The sequence below is a fragment of the Ctenocephalides felis genome, unplaced genomic scaffold, assembly GCF_003426905.1.
Source record: "Ctenocephalides felis isolate EL2017-DRISC unplaced genomic scaffold, ASM342690v1 CF-g0.4_SCAFFOLD_03571, whole genome shotgun sequence".
Classification (NCBI taxonomy): domain Eukaryota; kingdom Metazoa; phylum Arthropoda; class Insecta; order Siphonaptera; family Pulicidae; genus Ctenocephalides; species Ctenocephalides felis.
The window spans coordinates 56,953,514-56,971,177 of NW_020539725.1; the positions used below are offsets into that span (position 1 = coordinate 56,953,514).

Here is a 17,664-nt window from a genome sequence, read left to right on the forward strand (position 1 = left end):
ACCAACACAAAATCTCCAATATTAACTTGCCATTCTCCTAGTTGAAAGCCCCTGAAAATGACTCAGAAATATTATTCTCTGATATAACTAAAACGTTTACAAGAAATATAATAAACTATAATTTATACAAGTGATGTAAATGTGAAGGCTAAATATTTTTTGAGTAAATTTTATAAGAGTAATGCAGGAATAAAAATTCTTCCAACATAATATCTAAAAAGATAGAATAAACTATTTATAAATAGTTTATATGTTCATCACAAAATTAATAAATGTGATAAAAATCTAACGATGATTCCCACCTCAGAAACAATCTGATATCAATAACCCTTCAATATTATTTTAACAGTTAATACACTCAGCTCTGAATATATTTGAATCCTTATATTGATGAATTATAAAATATTCTTAATTATGTAATCATAATTAGTCATTTTTTAAGTTATTGACCTGTAAAACTTTTTATTAGGTAAGCATTCCGAAAACTCTGGTATGTCAATTGGTTCCTCCAACCACTTTAGTTCACGAATATTATTATGTACTTGTTTTAAATTACTGGTTTTTGGCATTTTGCGCCAAAATGAAAAATTGTTACAAAATTATCATTAAAAATTTAGGATATTGACGCAAATTTAGTTAGAAAAGAATTTAGATCAATACATTTATAGATAAACTACTGGTGAACTACTTTCACCTTGCATTCATGATTTTTAAAAATTAATAATTGCCATTTTAACTCAGCTTGTATAAAAGTATGCATAAATAAAATTTCCAAAATTTCTAGTTTTTTGACATTTCAGCAATTAAACAAATTACATTAGTTTTGGAATAATATGGAACATGACATTGAATCATTAATTCATTATGTAATAATTTAAACGAATTAATAAAAAGAACTAATAAAATTGATATAAAATATAGTTGTTCTTATTGCCAGAAACTGTCAATAGTCGGCTATTATACAAGTCATGTACGATATATAATATGACATGGTATCTATATTATTCATAATTATATTATATAAAATTATTTTAAAGATGAAATAAAATTATGAAAAATGTAGAAACTTTTGGTAATAACAATAGAATATCTCAGCATAACACATATTTTCTAAAACATTTTCATAACAAAAAATATTGATAATTTGATGTGTATACATACTGCTTTCTGGTTTGTGACAAATAGAAAATCACTTAGAACAATCTTCATTTTCTTCTTTTATATAAGTTTTTTAATCTCTTAAAAAATGCCTTGAAAAGAATAATCTATTAATATTGCAATAAAAATATTGCGCAACCTTTTATTACGCAATAAATCAATTTTAATTCCTTGTTTGTTTTCAACTTATTTCATTATACAGTTATAAAATGCAATTAATTTTTATTGTCGAAATAAATTAGATCAAAGAAAAAATATTTTACAGAATCTATTAATATTGCGGTAATTATTGATAAAGTAGATATGAAGATCTGTAACACATTCACTTTATCAATTCTTATTTCAAAAGTGCCTACTTCTAAGCTTATCATTGATAAAGATTACAAACTAATTCACTAAGAAGGGCCTAATTCATGATAATAATATTTATAATTAGAAATAATAATATTTATAATAATATTTTAGAAATAGAGTATTTAAAATTTATAATTTAAAAATAATAGCGTAATTGAATTTAATTTAATTTAGCTCATTATATAAACTCAGTAACTATAATGATGATATTTTTAAATTGTTTTCTTAATGCGAAGATCAGATCGCTGCATTTGTATAACTTTACCATTTTCAAAATTTGTATGTCTATTCTCTATTTAATTTTAATACTCAGGTGTAATTTTTTTTTCATTTAAAAGAAAATTAGATTCTACTTTCAAATTAAGAATTTGCCTTATAATTAGAACAAAAAAATACGACAACCCTTGAGAAATTGGTATAAACAAAAATATTATTTTAAGAATAATGTAAGAGAAAGTAGATCATGAGTAAAAATTAAAATACTGACTTTTTTATAATATTTAACTTCCTGTAGGGTAAGTTATAGTAATCGCAAAAAAATCGAAAATAAATTTTTTTATATATCTTCACGTTTCAGAGGTTTATGAACATTTTTGTATAAATTAGAAAAAATTGATGTATGTGTGTGTGTATGTATGTGTGGTGTGTGTGTGGGGATACAAATTTTCGTCGACGATTTGGGGAACACGGTTCAACCGATTTCAATTATTCAAAAAACATTCGATTTCTGTTGATAAGGAGACATGCTGATTAGTTTTTGGCACAGGCAGGTCTAGCCATTTAGAAGATACAGATCTAAATGTGCAAAAAATGGCAGTTTTTGAGAGAACTAGGCGTCCGATTTGAATGATCCAAAGAATTTTCTGCTTGTTTCAACAAAATAATTGCTTTTGGAAAAACAATTGTATATCGAAAATAATTCAGATTTTAATTTTACTTCTGATCTAATATACTTTAAATAAATAATTTTACATTTGCAATTTAGTTTATATAATTCTTATAAATATTAGACAATGCTACAATATTTATAATAATCTATTTGAAAACATTTAATATTCCTCGAACATTTCGTTACCGTACGGGAAGTTCCAGCAATTTGCCTCAAGGCACGATATCATACACCACTAGGTTTTTTTTATTTTGAGCTTAATTATAATACAGCTCTGAGTCTGATATGATGATAAATCGATAAAACCACACATTTTTAATCAGATAAATCCAATGGTATTTATACCTATATCTAGTTACTTCTGGAGCAGTTCTGCGACTATAATTATTGGTCAAGGTGAGATTTAGAAATAAACATTATTTACTATTAATTAATTCGTATTACTTGCCAACGTTTATCATAATGAAATTATAGAAAATTCAAATAAAATATTTTGAAATTTTTAGATGAATCTACCTGTAGTCCTAGTGCTGGCCTTAGGGCTATTATGCAGTGATGTTTCTGGTTTCTTCAGTCTTCGGTCCCGAAAAACAAGAGAACCTGTCGAATTTGTCCCAAAGTCCAGGCATAACGTCCAAACTTTGTGGGTGACTCAAAAATTGGACCACTTCAATCCTCATGATAACAGAACTTGGGAAATGGTAATACTGATGATAATTTCTAAAATAAGTCCATTATTTACTGTTACTTAAAGTCACAGATAAAAAATATTTTTTTAGTATAATTTAATTATTATTTTTTTACAATGGAAACAATATAGCAGCTCAAACTTATTCTTGGTTTGAATAAATAATAAATAAATTAATCTTTTAAAGACATCCTGAAAAGTTTATAAATGTGTGATGATATTCGCTTCATTTCATATTTTTTATTAGATTTATATCTACTCTCAGAATAAAAAACTTTAGATTTTTTATACTCACTGTGTTTGATTTTTTTCAGAGATATATGTCCAATGACGAACACTTCAAAGCTGGTGGACCAATTATCATATACATTGGAGGTGAATGGACAATCAGTGCTGGAGCTTTGGTTGGTGGTCAACAATATGATATCGCAGTCCAGCATAATGGATATTTATTCTATACAGAGCATCGTTATTATGGTTCAAGTCATCCAACACCGTGAGTTTAAGATATTTTTAAATTATACGCAAAAGAAAAAAAATAAGTTTCATAAGTTTTAAATTTTTTTTTTCAAAAATTTTGAAACTGCACATTTGTTTAAGTTTTTAAGTAATAATAAGTAAATAAATTATAGAAATAAACATACAAATCATTATTCTGATGGGTGGTAGTAGTTTTAATCATTTGTTTTTCTATATATCCATACCTTTCTAAATACATTTTCTTAAATATTGAATTTACAACTATATTCAATTACTTTCAGAGATGCTTCTACCAAGAATCTTCAGTACTTGAGTGTGGATCAGTCACTGGCTGACTTGGCTTACTTTGTTGATTATGTCAAGAGTCAAATCACAGGTAAATACATTTATCTTTGACGTCACTTTGATATTTTGTGCGTTTTTTTAAAAATAGTTTTGAAATTTTTTTGCATTTACAGGAGCAAAAGACAGTAAAGTAATCGTTGTTGGTGGATCATACGCCGGCAGTATGGCTGCTTGGTTCCGCCTGAAATATCCTCATCAGTGCGACATTGCTCTTTCTTCCAGTGCTCCTCTATTGGCAGTTGCAGACTTCTACAGTAAGCATAACACTATCTAAAAATTGCCAAATTTTTGTATTAAATAATATAAATGAACTACTGCTTACCCAAATTAAATTATTTGTCAATCCAGAATATCACGAGGTAGTAGGCAAAGCCCTGAAGAGTGAAAGTGGAGACATATGCTACCAAATCGTTGAAGAAGGCATGAAGCAATTGAGAGAAGTTATAAAAACTACAAATGGACCACAAGAAATCGCCCAGTTGTTCAAGTAAGCGTAATGTAAACAGGTTTATAACATCAATTACAATAGTTCTTCCAAATTTTCGAAAAAATTTTTGTATAACAAATAATTTCATTTTCTTTATTCCATTTAGCCTTTGCACCGCCATCAATCCAAGAAACGCCCTGGATTACGGTACATTAGTATCTGGTATAGAAGACGTCTTTGCCGGAATTGTCCAATATCACAAACCGGGTGATATCGAAGGAGCTTGTGATATCCTCCAGAAAAATACTGATGCAGCCAACGGAAGTGAATTAAAAGGTTTGGCAGCATTGATGAAATCCAACGTTGGATGGGGAAGTTCCCAATGCGCTGAAGCAGATTATTTGTCTATGGTCAATGCCTTCAAACAAGTTAGTTGGGGTAGCTCGAGCACTACAAGCGCCAGTAAGAAAAAATTATTATTTTGATATTCTATATAAATCAATAAGCCTAATTCATGATACTAAATAATTCATGAAATTATATTTTAGTGCGTCAATGGTTTTACCAAACTTGCACGGAATACGGATACTACCAGACTGATTCATCTCCTAATCAGCCTTACGGATCTGGTATTAACACTTTGCCAGTTTACATCCAATTGTGCAAAGATCTATATGAAGATGTGTAAGTAATATTAATATAAGTATAAAATTCGTTAGAGTAAATGCTCATTGATTAAATATTCCTGTTTGATCTTGAAAACCGTAACCTTCCAGTCATTTGAAAAATTCCGCAGTTTTTATCACTTGAAAACTATATTTACCATATTGATAAGCTAGATTGAAAAAATAACCCAATTTATATTGATATTAGAATATATGATTTGATTTGATTGATATTGACATAGATATATGATTTTTAATTTGTGGGTTTATCCTATTAACAAAACAATGGCAAATTGTGATGCAAAATATGTACGGTTCGTTATCAGTATAAATTCGGATCCATTATCCAAATCGATGCAAAAATATGGTTTCTAAATAATGATAATCATCTATGGTTTCAAGTAAAAACAGCCTAAAAATTTGAATCTATTAATTTCCGTTATAATTACTGATTTGAATTTATTATTGAAGTTCAATTTATTACCTCAAATGTATATTTAAGCAGCATTGATGACACCCTTATCAAAATGTTTGACAAATATATCATTTATAGAATTGACTAATTTTCCATTTTTGCAGATTTACCGACAATGCAGAAGATATCTTAAATACCGGTATTGAAAGGACTAATGTTGTTTATGGAGCACTTACTTCAGCAGTAGATAAGGTCATCTTTACCCACGGTACAGTAGACCCCTGGCATTCCATTGGACTTTTGGAAGAAGTCAACCCAGAAAGTCCAGTGATTGTAGTAAAAGGTAAATTACTAATAAAATCAGTTTGAATTATATCTTTATACCAATAGCAAAATTAAAAAGTTGTGTATAGTACAGCAATATAATAACATTTACCTAATAAGCTACATATATTTCAGGAACTTCCCATTGCAAAGATTTGCAATCAATTTCATCAGCTGATTCAGCAGAAATGAAAGCTGCCAAGAAACGTGTTTTGGAACTTGTAGCGAAATGGTTGAGCGAATAAAGCTTTAACAAAGAGTAATGTAATAATAAAGATAATAATAATAAAAGTTATTAAAAAGTTTACAATATTTGTTTTTATAAAAATGGAACTCGAATTCCAAAATCACTTGATTCAGGTTCAGACGAAAAATGCATAAAACTTAATCTTATTAACTAAATGTAAAACAAAACAAAATTAACAAATATACAACTATAAGCAAATTTAAAATTGAAAATGATGACATTACCATTTACCTTGCTACACAAACATTTTTTGAGAAAATTGTGCACGATTTGTTGTTCCCACTGACACTATCTCCAATGTTGACTTGTCATTCGCCTAGTTGAAAATCTCTGAAAATTATTAAGAAGTATTATTCTCTGAATTTCATTAAATTATAAACAATAATTTGCGAAAGCGACACCTTATCTATAAGCGAAACTTATCTATGAGTCATCTATGAATAATATCTTGGAATAATCTAATTCGCTTCGCACATTTTTTTAAATAAATTTACATGTACGTATATAAATTGATAAAGATTATTGGTGAAATTGAAAATTTAAAGCATTTTGGGTTTTAAAAATACGAATTAAAAAAAAATGGAATTGACCAGTGAAATTTTTTATTAGGTAAGCTTTCGGAAAACTGCGGGATGGCAATTGGTTCCTCTAACAATGTTTCCAGAATATTATCATGTGCTTGTTTCAAATTACTGGTTTTCGGCATTTTGTGCCAAAATGAAAAATTAACAAAACCAGTCAACAATTATATTTTATTCAGAATATAGACTATTTGAACGAAAAGTAGAATAAAGAAACACGACAGCCTTTAATAAATTGGTATATAAATCACAATAATATTTATTTTGAGTTGAGCAATAATCCAGCTCTGAGTCTGTCATGATTATAAACTGATAAAACCATTTTTTCACAGATTGTTAAATACAATGGTATTTGTACCTATATCAAATTGCTTCTGGGGCAGTTCTGCGACTGCAATTATTGACCAAGGTTAGATATTTCAAAATTCATATTATTTATCAATATTCAATTTGTGGTACCGGTTAATGTTTATATTGATATTCAAATATTTAAATTTAATATTTATAAATTTTTAGATGAATCTACTTGCAGTCCTAGTGTTGGCCTTATGGCTATTATGCAGTGATGTTTCTGGTTTCTTTAAGATTTGGTCCAGAAAACACAGAGAACCTGTTAAATTCATACCAAAATCCAGACATAACGTCCAAACTTTGTGGGTGACTCAAAAATTGGACCACTTCAATCCTCGTGATAACAGAACTTGGAAAATGGTAGGTTTGATTGATAATAAGTACTAAAAATAAGCAAATTATTTACTATTATACCATATATGCTCACTGTCTCTTTAATTTATAACAAATTTATGAAAAATCTTTTTTAGTATATGCTAATTCTACTTTCCAGAATAGAACATTTTCAAATTTTTTTTACTTACTGTTCTATTTTTTTCCAGAGATATATGTCTAATGATGAGCACTACAAAGCTGGTGGACCAATTATCATACAAATTGGAGGTGAATGGACAATCACTTCTGGAGTTTTGCTTGGTGGTCAGCATTATGATATCGCAGCCCAACATAAAGGATATTTATTCTACACAGAGCATCGTTACTACGGTGAAAGTCATCCAACACCGTGAGTTTGAGTTATAGTTATCTTCCAAAAGTCGAAATTGAAATGAGATTTTGAATATTTTTACGTATAATTTGGCTTGATTGATTTGAATTATTGAAAAAAAATCGATTTCTACTGATAGGAAGAGCATCACATAATGTAAAACTCATTTATTTGAATCAGATAGAAAATAGCCATAACAATTTTGAAAATTATACAGTACAACTTTTCATATTTTTTAAAAATAAGTATTATTGGATTCAATCAGTGTCTGTACTACACTTTAGATAATTTACATTTTCATGAAAATAAAAATAAATTATAATTATGAGCGACCCAATAGTTAGTAAATGTTGAAATTTTGATAGTAGGATTTTATATATTATAAGAATTCTACCATTTTATTATTGTTCATAGCAATCGACAAATAACTAATTAACATGCAAACCAAGTCTAAAATTAAATTATATAAAATATATTTACACTTATATTTATAAGTTTATTTGCTTACTTTCAGAGATGTTTCTACTAAGAATCTTCAGTACTTGAGTGTGGATCAGTCACTGGCTGATTTGGCTTACTTTGTTGATTATGTCAAAGGTCAAATCACAGGTAAATACATTTATCTTTTACATCACTTTGATATTTTGTGCGTTGTTTCAAAATCATTTTGAAAAACTTTTGCATTCATAGGAGCAAAAGACAGCAAAGTAATCGTTGTTGGTGGATCATACGCCGGCAGTATGGCTGCTTGGTTCCGCCTGAAATATCCTCATCAGTGCGACATTGCTCTTTCTTCCAGTGCTCCTCTATTGGCAATTGCAGACTTCTACAGTAAGCATAATACTATCTAAAAATTACCAGACTTCTGTATTAAATAATATAAATAAACTACTGCTTACCCAACTTAAATTATTTGTCAATCCAGAATATCACGAGGTAGTAGGCAAAGCCCTGAAGAGTGAAAGTGGAGACAGATGCTACCAAATTGTTGAAGAAGGTATGAAGCAATTGAGAGAAGTCATGAAAACTGCAAATGGACCACAAGAAATCGCCCAGTTGTTCAAGTAAGTGTAATTGTTCAAATTTCATATAAAGTTTAATTTTATGACATGACATAATTTAACTAATTAAAATCAAATTTCTATTTTCTTTATTCCACTAGCCTTTGCGTTGCCATCAACCCAAGAGATGCCTTAGATTACGGTACGCTAGTATCTGGAATAGAAAACGTCATTGCCGGAATTGTCCAATATCACCAACCTGGTGATATTGAAAATGCCTGTGATATCCTCCAGAAAAATACTGATGCAACCAACGGAAGTGAATTAAAAGGTTTGGCAGCATTAATTAAATCCAATGTTGGATGGGAAAGTTCCGAATGCGCTGAAGCAGACTATTTATCTCTGGTCAACGCCTTTAAACAAGTTAGTTGGAGCAGCTTGAATGCTACAGACGGCAGTGAGTAAAATTTATTACTTTTATATTCCATATAAATCAATAACGTAAATCAGGATGTTAAATAATATTTTAGTGCATCCATGGCTCTACCAAACTTGCACGGAATACGGATACTACCAGACTGATTCCTCTCCTAACCAGCCTTATGGATCTGGTATTAATACTTTGCACTTTAACATCCAAATATGTAAAGATATATTTGAAGATGTGTAAGTAATGTTAAAATAAGTATGAAATTCATCACAGTAAATGCTCATTGATTAAATATTTCAGGTTGGCATTCTGATACTATAAATAATTCAAATGTTTCAAATTTTACATATATTAACTTATGTATACTGTTTTTTTTATTATGTGAAAATGAGATTTAGTTCAGAATCTTTGCAAATCAGTTTAACCTCGTAAACCGTATTATTTCAGTGATTTAAAAAATTTCACAGTTTCTATCATTTGAAAACTACATCTATCAAGTTAATAAACTAGATTGAAAAAATAACCCAATTTATATCGATATTAGAATTTATGATTTTATTTGATTGATATTGATAAAGATATGTGGTTGTAGGTTTATCTATGATTTCAACTAAAAATAGCCTAAATATATTAATTTACGTTAAAATAAATATATTTATTCAGTATACTGATTTGAATTTATTATTGAACTTCAAATTATTACCTCGAATGTATATTTTAATTGATGACACGCATATCAAAATGTTGGACAAATATATCATTTATAGAATTGACTAATTTTCCATTTTTGCAGATTTACCGACAATGCAGAAGATATTTTAAATACCGGCATTGAAAGGACTAATGTTGTTTATGGAGCACTAACTTCAGCCGTAGATAGGGTCATCTTCACCCACGGTACAGTAGACCCCTGGCATTCCATTGGACTTTTGGAAGAAGTCAACCCGAAAAGTCCAGTGATCGTAGTAAAAGGTAAATCACTAATAAAATCAGTTTGAATTATATCTTTGACAAATAGCAAAATTAAAAAGTTGTATATCGTACAGCAATATAATATTTACCCAATAAGCTACATATATTTCAGGAACTTCCCATTGCAAAGATTTGGAATCAATTTCATCAGCTGATTCAGCAGAAATGAAAGCTGCCAAGAAACGTGTTTTGGAACTTATAGCAAAATGGTTGAGCGAATAAAGTTTTAACAAAGAGTAATGTATCAATAAAGATAATAATAATAAAAACATTTAAATATTTTACATTATTTGATTTCATAAAAATGGAACTCGAATTCCAAAATCACTTGATTCAGGTTCAGACGAAAAATGCACAATACTGAATAAAATTTAATCTCATTAACAACGATATCTATAATCGTAACAATTACGCCATCGATTTAAAAAAAAATAGGAATTTTAAAACTTATAATTAATAAAAGACGGATTTATCTTATATGGTTTTAGATAATATTAAAAAGCTTACAAACTAAGCCTTATGGATTACAATGAAATAATGTAAAGCTTAACTCAAACCCAATGTTATATAATGTAAGATTTATATAAATATATTTACAAATACATTTCTACTGATTTAAAACTACTAGGAATGTTTAAGTAAACAATCTCAAACTTAAATAAGATGAGTTTACAGATATTATTTTATAATAAATCAAATAAAATTTTAATATCTATAATCATTGTCGTCATAGAAATGCATTTTGTTACTTCAACTTTAATTAGCACTATTATATATTCTGAAGATGCAACTTAAATTTTAAATTGCATTTTAAATGCATATATTTATATGCAACGACGATTTCAATAACCACTGTTAATTATATAATATTTTATTATAATTCCTATAGTTATACCACCGTGTGTAGGCTTCTATCACATTGTAAAACTTTTAGTCGTAAGCGTTATTAAAGCTCATTTTGCGTTAATATTAAATACACCTGGCATATATTTTTTTTCATCTACATATATCCTGTGATATATCAGTTATACACAGTCCATGTGATTGGGCTAAGTATAATTTACCATTTGCACAAGAACATAACTGGTATATGGTATTATATTTTTTTGAATTAGAATTTTCGTTGTTAATATGACTTTGCACGGGTAAAGCTATTTTTAAGTTAGGCATCAGCACATTAGACGAATCTAGTTTTATCTGAAATTGATTATGATTATTTAGAAAAAACTGTGAAACCCTAAATTATGAAAGGTGTTAATATCTACATTTAAATTCACTATATATTGATTTATTAATTAAATGTTCATTAACTGCAGAATCTAATGCTATATGCTAAATTGTGCAAAATTTATTTCATTTTATTAAATTGATGATTATAATTATAAAATAAAATTAAAATTAAAATTAATAGATTAATAACATGAAATTTTCAAAAAACCAATATAATAATTTATATAATTCATTTATTATAATTATTTTTTTTACCTTTCCTGCAAGAGATTTAATTGTGATGTCATTTAAACTTTCAGTCTTTATATCAGCAGCCTTCGATTCCACATGGATTCCTTTTGGAGAAATAATTTTAATACCTCGTGTCGATGATTCTAATCTGAAAATATTTATAAAATCCTTTTTTTATATAGTCACAACCAAAAAAATAATAGCTTTACAGCATTGCTTAAATAAAATATAGAGACGAGTCTCCCATATTTATGCAATATTTAAAAAAAAGTAAAATTTGATTAAACCAGTGGTGCATGGCATCGTGCCTTAAAACAAATTGCTGGAACTTCCCGTATCAAAAAGCAAATTATTAAAAAAAACTGCAAAACTTCGAAAAAATTAGATATTTGAGAAATTTTGAAATTTTTGAAAAAAATTGACTTTTTTGAAAAAAAATATTTTTTTTATATTTCAATTTTTTTATATTTTGATTTTTTGTATTTTGATTTATTTTGAAAATTTTGAACATTGTTTTAAGCAATACATACACACATACACACACATACATCCATTTTTTCCAAGGTATTCCAAAATATTCAGAAACCTTTGAAACGTAAAGATATATAAAAATTTTCATTTTCGATTTTTTTGCGATTACTATAACTTACTTGTTAACCCCATTTATAAAGAAACACCAAAGTATTATGATCAAAATATTTTCATTAATATTTTCAACAATTTCCAATATGACTACCCACAAATTGTCATTTGCAACAAATATTAGTTTAATTATAATTATGCTTCTTTAAACTATTTGGTCAATAAACTATTTATTGGTCAATATAATTCAACTTTTCTTTATCCATTACAAATTTTGGCTATTCCAATATACTCGTTCATTTAATATTTTCTAGTTGTACGTGTTTTAAGATAAAATCGAATCATCTTCGCTGAATTGCATGTCTTAGTCATTGATGTATTAGGCAGTTACATTGATGTATGTAAGTCCCATAGCGCAGACCACTTGGAAATCTAAATTACAACAATCGATTCTGCCTATTACATTTCGAAAAGCATTGAGAAAATATTTTATATGAGATGATAAATTATATATTCTTATTATCTTAGAGAAATTTTTGAGCTAAATCAAATAAATAAATACAAATTGTTGTAGTTAACTATAGAGATGATTCAAAACTAACAAGTGGGTGAAAATTTAAAAATTGATAATATGTAATTAGAATATCAAAGCATAATGATAACTAACTATCTACGATGGAGGAATTTACTCACAATTGATAATTCGCTTTTAATTTAAATCACTTTTGGGAGCGTCCATGAATCACGTGATCAATTTTTTTAGGATTTTTGGACCACCTCCCCCTTGGTAATACATGGTGATAATCAAAATTACCTTCCCTCCGCTACCAAACATCAAGTGTATTTTTAGTTATAAAAAAATTCGTTAAAATTTTGTTTTTTTTAATTGTTTGGATTTTTTTTTTTAAATCAGGTAAAAAATAAATACATGTGATATCTTACTATACCCCTCCCTTCCCCACGTGATTTTAAGTGATTTTTTGTCAAACTCCCCTCCCTGCCTCTAAAAACCTCACGTGATTAATGGAGGCCCCCTTTATTGAAATTTTGAATCAGCAGTGAAGTATATCAAATCTTTTATGATATACCAATAGATGATAATGCATATGTATACAATCAATATTTTTTTAATTTCTAGTTTTTATTGCACCCGGGCTACTTATGATCAAAACGCAATACAAAAACCCCTTAAAATATAAAGCAAAAAATTTTAAAATTATTTATCATCTGTTTTCAATTAAGATTTGGTCTTTAATAAAAATGAGATTGAATTTGTACTTTAGTTAAATGTATTTTATTCTATATTTTCACCTAAGAGCGTTTCCTGATTCCGAACGAACTAGTGGTGTCTGCACGCTTCCTTGGACAGTAGTGCCCCCTTCGCCGTGCACTCGGAGAGACTCCGTTCTTATAAAAACTTCTCGAGGGCTCGCAGAAAATATCGGTATTCCGCTAGTATCTGATACAACAAATGCAGAAGTCGAACATTCCAGACGACCTTGACCTAAAAGAATAGATGGTACTTCTATCATGAAAAATTGACAGAACTTTTTGTAAACAGCAATCATACATAATGTTTGGTTTCATGATCATAATTTCTATTTTAAGACTTTTTGCAGTATCCTTCTGAAGGGCTATTTCAATTTGAAAAAATATTTTTGATCTACTAGAAATTGATATCACTAGTGCTTGATATCAGAATATATGAACTAGGACATTGTTGGTGGTAAAGACCAAGAAATGTTAGATGATTTTCCTTCTTACCTAAAAAGAATCGATCACTTATCATTCCATGCTTGTCTCTGGTATGAATTGTGAAATTATGAAAAGATTCCAAAATCAAGGGACGTCCATGCTTTGCTTTTATGCTGCTGGCAGTCAGAGAGCCGAGCATCAGAGTATTACCAATCAGCTGCAAGCCTCCTGGTACAAATCGCAAACTGCCCATACTGGTCTAAAATTATACACACAATACAATATACAGCTAATGCATTTTACCTATGATTTAATTAAATTATTTAAAATCAATTAAATGATTATTTTAAGTCAGCATTGGATTCAACTTTATGATTGGTATTAGCAAAAGTGTACAATATTGAACATCTTTTAATTTAGACATAATTATCATCATCTTTAAAAAATTTATTTGATGGTAGTAGTAAAATATATTGTAGAAACAATAACATTTGATCAGCTGACTTTGTGAATACATAGTTAGATTTATTAAGATTATATTCATATTACCGTTGAAAAATCCATAACACTAATAATCCACAGTATGAGAGCCATATTGAAAATAATCATAACCATAAGTCCCAAAATTAGCAGAAACAAACATCGTTTTTTGAGCCTCGATGAAGCAATCTTGAAGTGATTCGAATTATCGTTGTCACAGTGACTTCCTTGTTTGAAACTTTGCATTTTCCTACACAATTTCCACTCAGATGAATTTCATACTTGTTGTTTATTCGTTGCGTGGCTTGAGTAGCGATTATCCATTACAATTTTCTGTGAAACATGAAGGGTTTAAGATAATTAAGTTATATATATTCATGAATCTGAAATAATTTTTTAAATTATGTTATTATGTCTAAGAGTAGGTACAAATTTACAGCATTTATAAGTAGAAAATTTGGTATCAGATATCAATTGATTGTGAGTAGTCGAATACCACAAAAGGGTGCATTAAAATTAAAATATCATAGTACCTAAATCAAACCTTTTGAATATTTTTTTCTTATTTTGAACAGCAATCCAACTTACAATTTTTCTTAACAACGTGGTTTTTTTAAAGATGCGTTTTTGCTGTAAAATATTTTTTTTATTGTTTATTTGTTGACTTTGTATACACGTACATTAGTCATATACATTTTATAAGTTATCTTTACGATTTTACTTTATCAGATTGTATATAATTATTTAGTGCACCAAATATCCTTTTATTTGTCAATAATGTTATAAAATTGGTTTGGAGAGAGATTTTTTGCCTTACTATCTCTCTCCATAGTTTTTGACTATCCTTCTCCCATGTTTTGCACTCCATAATGGCGTGCTCTGCATCCGCCCTAGTCGCTCCACCCAAGCAATAAGTTAGTTTAGCCTTATATTTACAAGTTAAAACCAATATCACTACGGCTTGATATTAGGCTGGCTGAGGGGGTATCGAACTTACAATTCAGTCGTTGTAAAGACAAAAAATCTATTTTACCCCGCCTAATATGTAAAAAGGATCAGATGACAAATTTTAGAAAAAATAGTGAAATACATATTTCTATAATTATGAATTAAATGGAAATTTTACTGAAAATAGTTCGATAATAATTGTTTACTTGATAAGTGATATATGTGGTGAACATGATAAAGTTGATTTGCTTTAGACAGCATAATTTCTGATACCCTTTTGGTATGATTTTATAAAAATGCAGCTACTTGATAGATAGTTTACTAAGCTTTTTAGTTATAATGAGTCCAACATACCGAGTCAAAAAGCCTAGTCTGTAGTTTAGTAGTCTGTATTTAGATTTTTGAAGTACAAAAAAGGTTTGTTCACTAACTAATATAACCTAATTTTGCCAATGCTACTTTTAATTTTTTTATTATCGTTAGTTAAAAATTATTTTCATATCTATCCCATGTGACAAAATTCTTGCTACCGTCAACGTTTTGGATGTTGGCGTGGATAGGTGGTGGATTGAAGAACGTCGACGATAGAAAGTGTCGTAGTGTGAGGATTACATTTCCTTTCCATTATTGCGAGAAGTTGAAGTGTTCCTTCACCTTTCCTAAAACTCGCATAGAACGGAAGGCGGAATAATGAGTTAGTTTGTTGACGTCCCTCGTCGCGAGATTGATGGTCCGCGTCATAATAATAGCTCCTCTAGGTGTACATTGTAAACGAATTCTGATAACTGATACCATTTTAGGTGTATGCTTAATTAGTAGAATTTAAATCGGATCTATATTCATTTTGAATCTAATACTGAATAAAGTATAGAATTTGTTACGAAACTATTTTAAAGTAGGGGGCAAAATATGTGTAACCAATCATCACCTTATTTTATACGACGTCGCTGTCAGGAGATAAAGGAGGCGTCCATTAATCACATGATCGATTTTCTAAGGATTTTTGTAAGTCCTCTCTCCTTTGGTGATACATAGTGATATTCAAAATTACCACCCCCCTCCTCGGCCAAACATCACGTGTATTTTTAGTTACGAAAAGAAAGGTAAATTTTTTAATTTTTTTTAAATATTTGGATTTTTTTAAAAAATCAGGTGAAAAGTAAATACACTACGGAATAAATACGATATCTTACTATACCCCTTCCTTTCCCCACCTGATTTTTCGAGATTTTTTGTCAAAACTCCCCCATCCCCTAAAACCTCATGTGATTAATGGACGCCCCCAAATGCTTAGGTAGGATAGAATGGGTTTTAGAGATCCGTGGGTAATAAGGTAACACCACAAATATTTCAAAAACAATAAAGTTAAGAATATTTTAACAACAATATTTGAAAGTATAAGACAAAATATGTAAAGAAGGTGTAAACACCTATTGCCTTATATTAGGCTATATCCCTATCAGAAGATAAATGGCCACCAGTGTTTTTTATCGTTGTTAGTTTTCGGGTTGTGAGCACTGTTGTTTAGTTTACGGCATCGTAGGTGATATAATATTTAGGTATATTTATTTCATTATTTTATAAGATGAATTGTTATTTTCAAATTAGATTCAACTAATTTTTATATGACCTCCATAGGTTTTTTTATATGTCCCATCGGTTGGGGTGAAAAAAAGACCTTTACCCTGTCAAAAATTCATGGGCACAAGTATATTAAGTTAAAAAAACAATTAAAAAAAAATATAGTTATTTAAACACTGCTAATGAATATTTATGACAAAATACCATATCAAGGTTTACAAGGTTATATACAGTGTTATATTTGTAAAAAAATGCTCAAGAACGTTGTATTTTGCATTTGGTGAATAATGTAGCTATTATTACACAAAATACCTTAAGGGACACTCCCCTTACGGAGTAAAAAGTGACAGATGTTACCCAGTCAAATAGTAGAAATTTTAGAAAATTTTAGAAAAATAGTGAAGAAAAATATTTCTATAATTAGTTGTTTGTTTGATACGTATAATGCATTGTCTGTGGTTCATTTAGTTTAGGAGGCGTCCATTGATCACGTGAGGTCTTTAGGGGGAGGGGGGGGCTTTGACAAAAAATCACAAAATATCACGTGGGGAAGGGAGTGTTATAGTAATATATCACGTGTATTTATTTTTTGACTCATTTTTTTTTTTAAATCAAAAATTTTCAAAAAAAAAAATCAAAAATTTTACAGTTTTATCACATAACTAAAAATACACGTGATATTTGTTGGGAGATAGGGGTAATTTTGAATATCACCACGTATTACCAAGATGAAGGGGGGGGACGAAAAATCCTTACTCACGTGATTAATGGACGCCTCCTTAGACGATACAAAGTGAAAGTCAAAATAGACCTTTATGCCCCACCCTACCCAACATATATTATGAACTTCATACGTTTTTCAGGATTTTTGGAAGAATACCAAA

General features: G+C 28.9%; 3 protein-coding genes across 3 annotated transcripts; 2 read left to right on the plus strand and 1 right to left on the minus strand.

Moving 5' to 3' along the window:
* The first annotated feature begins 2,907 nt into the window (after window positions 1-2,907).
* LOC113386353 (putative serine protease K12H4.7) lies at window positions 2,908-6,018 on the plus strand. The gene is made up of 9 exons (XM_026624138.1): window positions 2,908-3,102; window positions 3,404-3,585; window positions 3,851-3,945; window positions 4,028-4,168; window positions 4,263-4,401; window positions 4,508-4,803; window positions 4,890-5,025; window positions 5,586-5,764; window positions 5,881-6,018. The coding sequence occupies exons 1-9, from the start codon at window positions 2,908-2,910 to the stop codon at window positions 5,988-5,990; spliced, it is 1,473 nt and encodes a 490-aa protein (XP_026479923.1). The 3' UTR covers window positions 5,991-6,018.
* A 900-nt stretch (window positions 6,019-6,918) lies between these two features.
* On the plus strand, window positions 6,919-10,255 carry LOC113386354 (putative serine protease K12H4.7). The gene is made up of 10 exons (XM_026624139.1): window positions 6,919-6,982; window positions 7,106-7,284; window positions 7,467-7,648; window positions 8,145-8,239; window positions 8,324-8,461; window positions 8,556-8,694; window positions 8,793-9,088; window positions 9,162-9,297; window positions 9,855-10,033; window positions 10,146-10,255. Exons 1-10 carry the CDS (start codon window positions 6,919-6,921, stop codon window positions 10,253-10,255), a joined length of 1,518 nt encoding a protein of 505 aa, XP_026479924.1.
* A 774-nt stretch (window positions 10,256-11,029) lies between these two features.
* On the minus strand, window positions 11,030-14,497 carry LOC113386355 (gamma-sarcoglycan-like). Its single transcript, XM_026624140.1, has 5 exons — window positions 14,321-14,497; window positions 13,841-14,030; window positions 13,388-13,580; window positions 11,519-11,642; window positions 11,030-11,230 (listed from the first exon to the last, which is right to left on the minus strand). The coding sequence occupies exons 1-5, from the start codon at window positions 14,495-14,497 to the stop codon at window positions 11,030-11,032; spliced, it is 885 nt and encodes a 294-aa protein (XP_026479925.1).
* Window positions 14,498-17,664: the final 3,167 nt, after the last annotated feature.

What these genes read in the sequence shown, in the direction of transcription:
- LOC113386353 (XM_026624138.1), top strand. Translation starts at nt 2,908, where the DNA reads ATGAATCTACCTGTAGTCCTAGTGCTGGCCTTAGGGCTATTATGCAGT. An exon ending in CTCGAGCACTACAAGCGCCA is followed by an intron (nt 4,804 to 4,889) that starts GTAAGAAAAAAT and finishes ATTATATTTTAG; the next exon opens with TGCGTCAATGGTTTTACCAA. An exon ending in TCCAGTGATTGTAGTAAAAG is followed by an intron (nt 5,765 to 5,880) that starts GTAAATTACTAA and finishes CATATATTTCAG; the next exon opens with GAACTTCCCATTGCAAAGAT.
- LOC113386354 (XM_026624139.1), top strand. Translation starts at nt 6,919, where the DNA reads ATGGTATTTGTACCTATATCAAATTGCTTCTGGGGCAGTTCTGCGACT. An exon ending in GACTGCAATTATTGACCAAG is followed by an intron (nt 6,983 to 7,105) that starts GTTAGATATTTC and finishes ATCTACTTGCAG; the next exon opens with TCCTAGTGTTGGCCTTATGG. An exon ending in AAAGATATATTTGAAGATGT is followed by an intron (nt 9,298 to 9,854) that starts GTAAGTAATGTT and finishes CCATTTTTGCAG; the next exon opens with ATTTACCGACAATGCAGAAG.
- LOC113386355 (XM_026624140.1), bottom strand. Translation starts at nt 14,497, where the DNA reads ATGCAAAGTTTCAAACAAGGAAGTCACTGTGACAACGATAATTCGAAT. An exon ending in GTGTTATGGATTTTTCAACG is followed by an intron (nt 14,031 to 14,320) that starts GTAATATGAATA and finishes GTATAATTTTAG; the next exon opens with ACCAGTATGGGCAGTTTGCG. An exon ending in TTAAATCTCTTGCAGGAAAG is followed by an intron (nt 11,231 to 11,518) that starts GTAAAAAAAATA and finishes AATCAATTTCAG; the next exon opens with ATAAAACTAGATTCGTCTAA.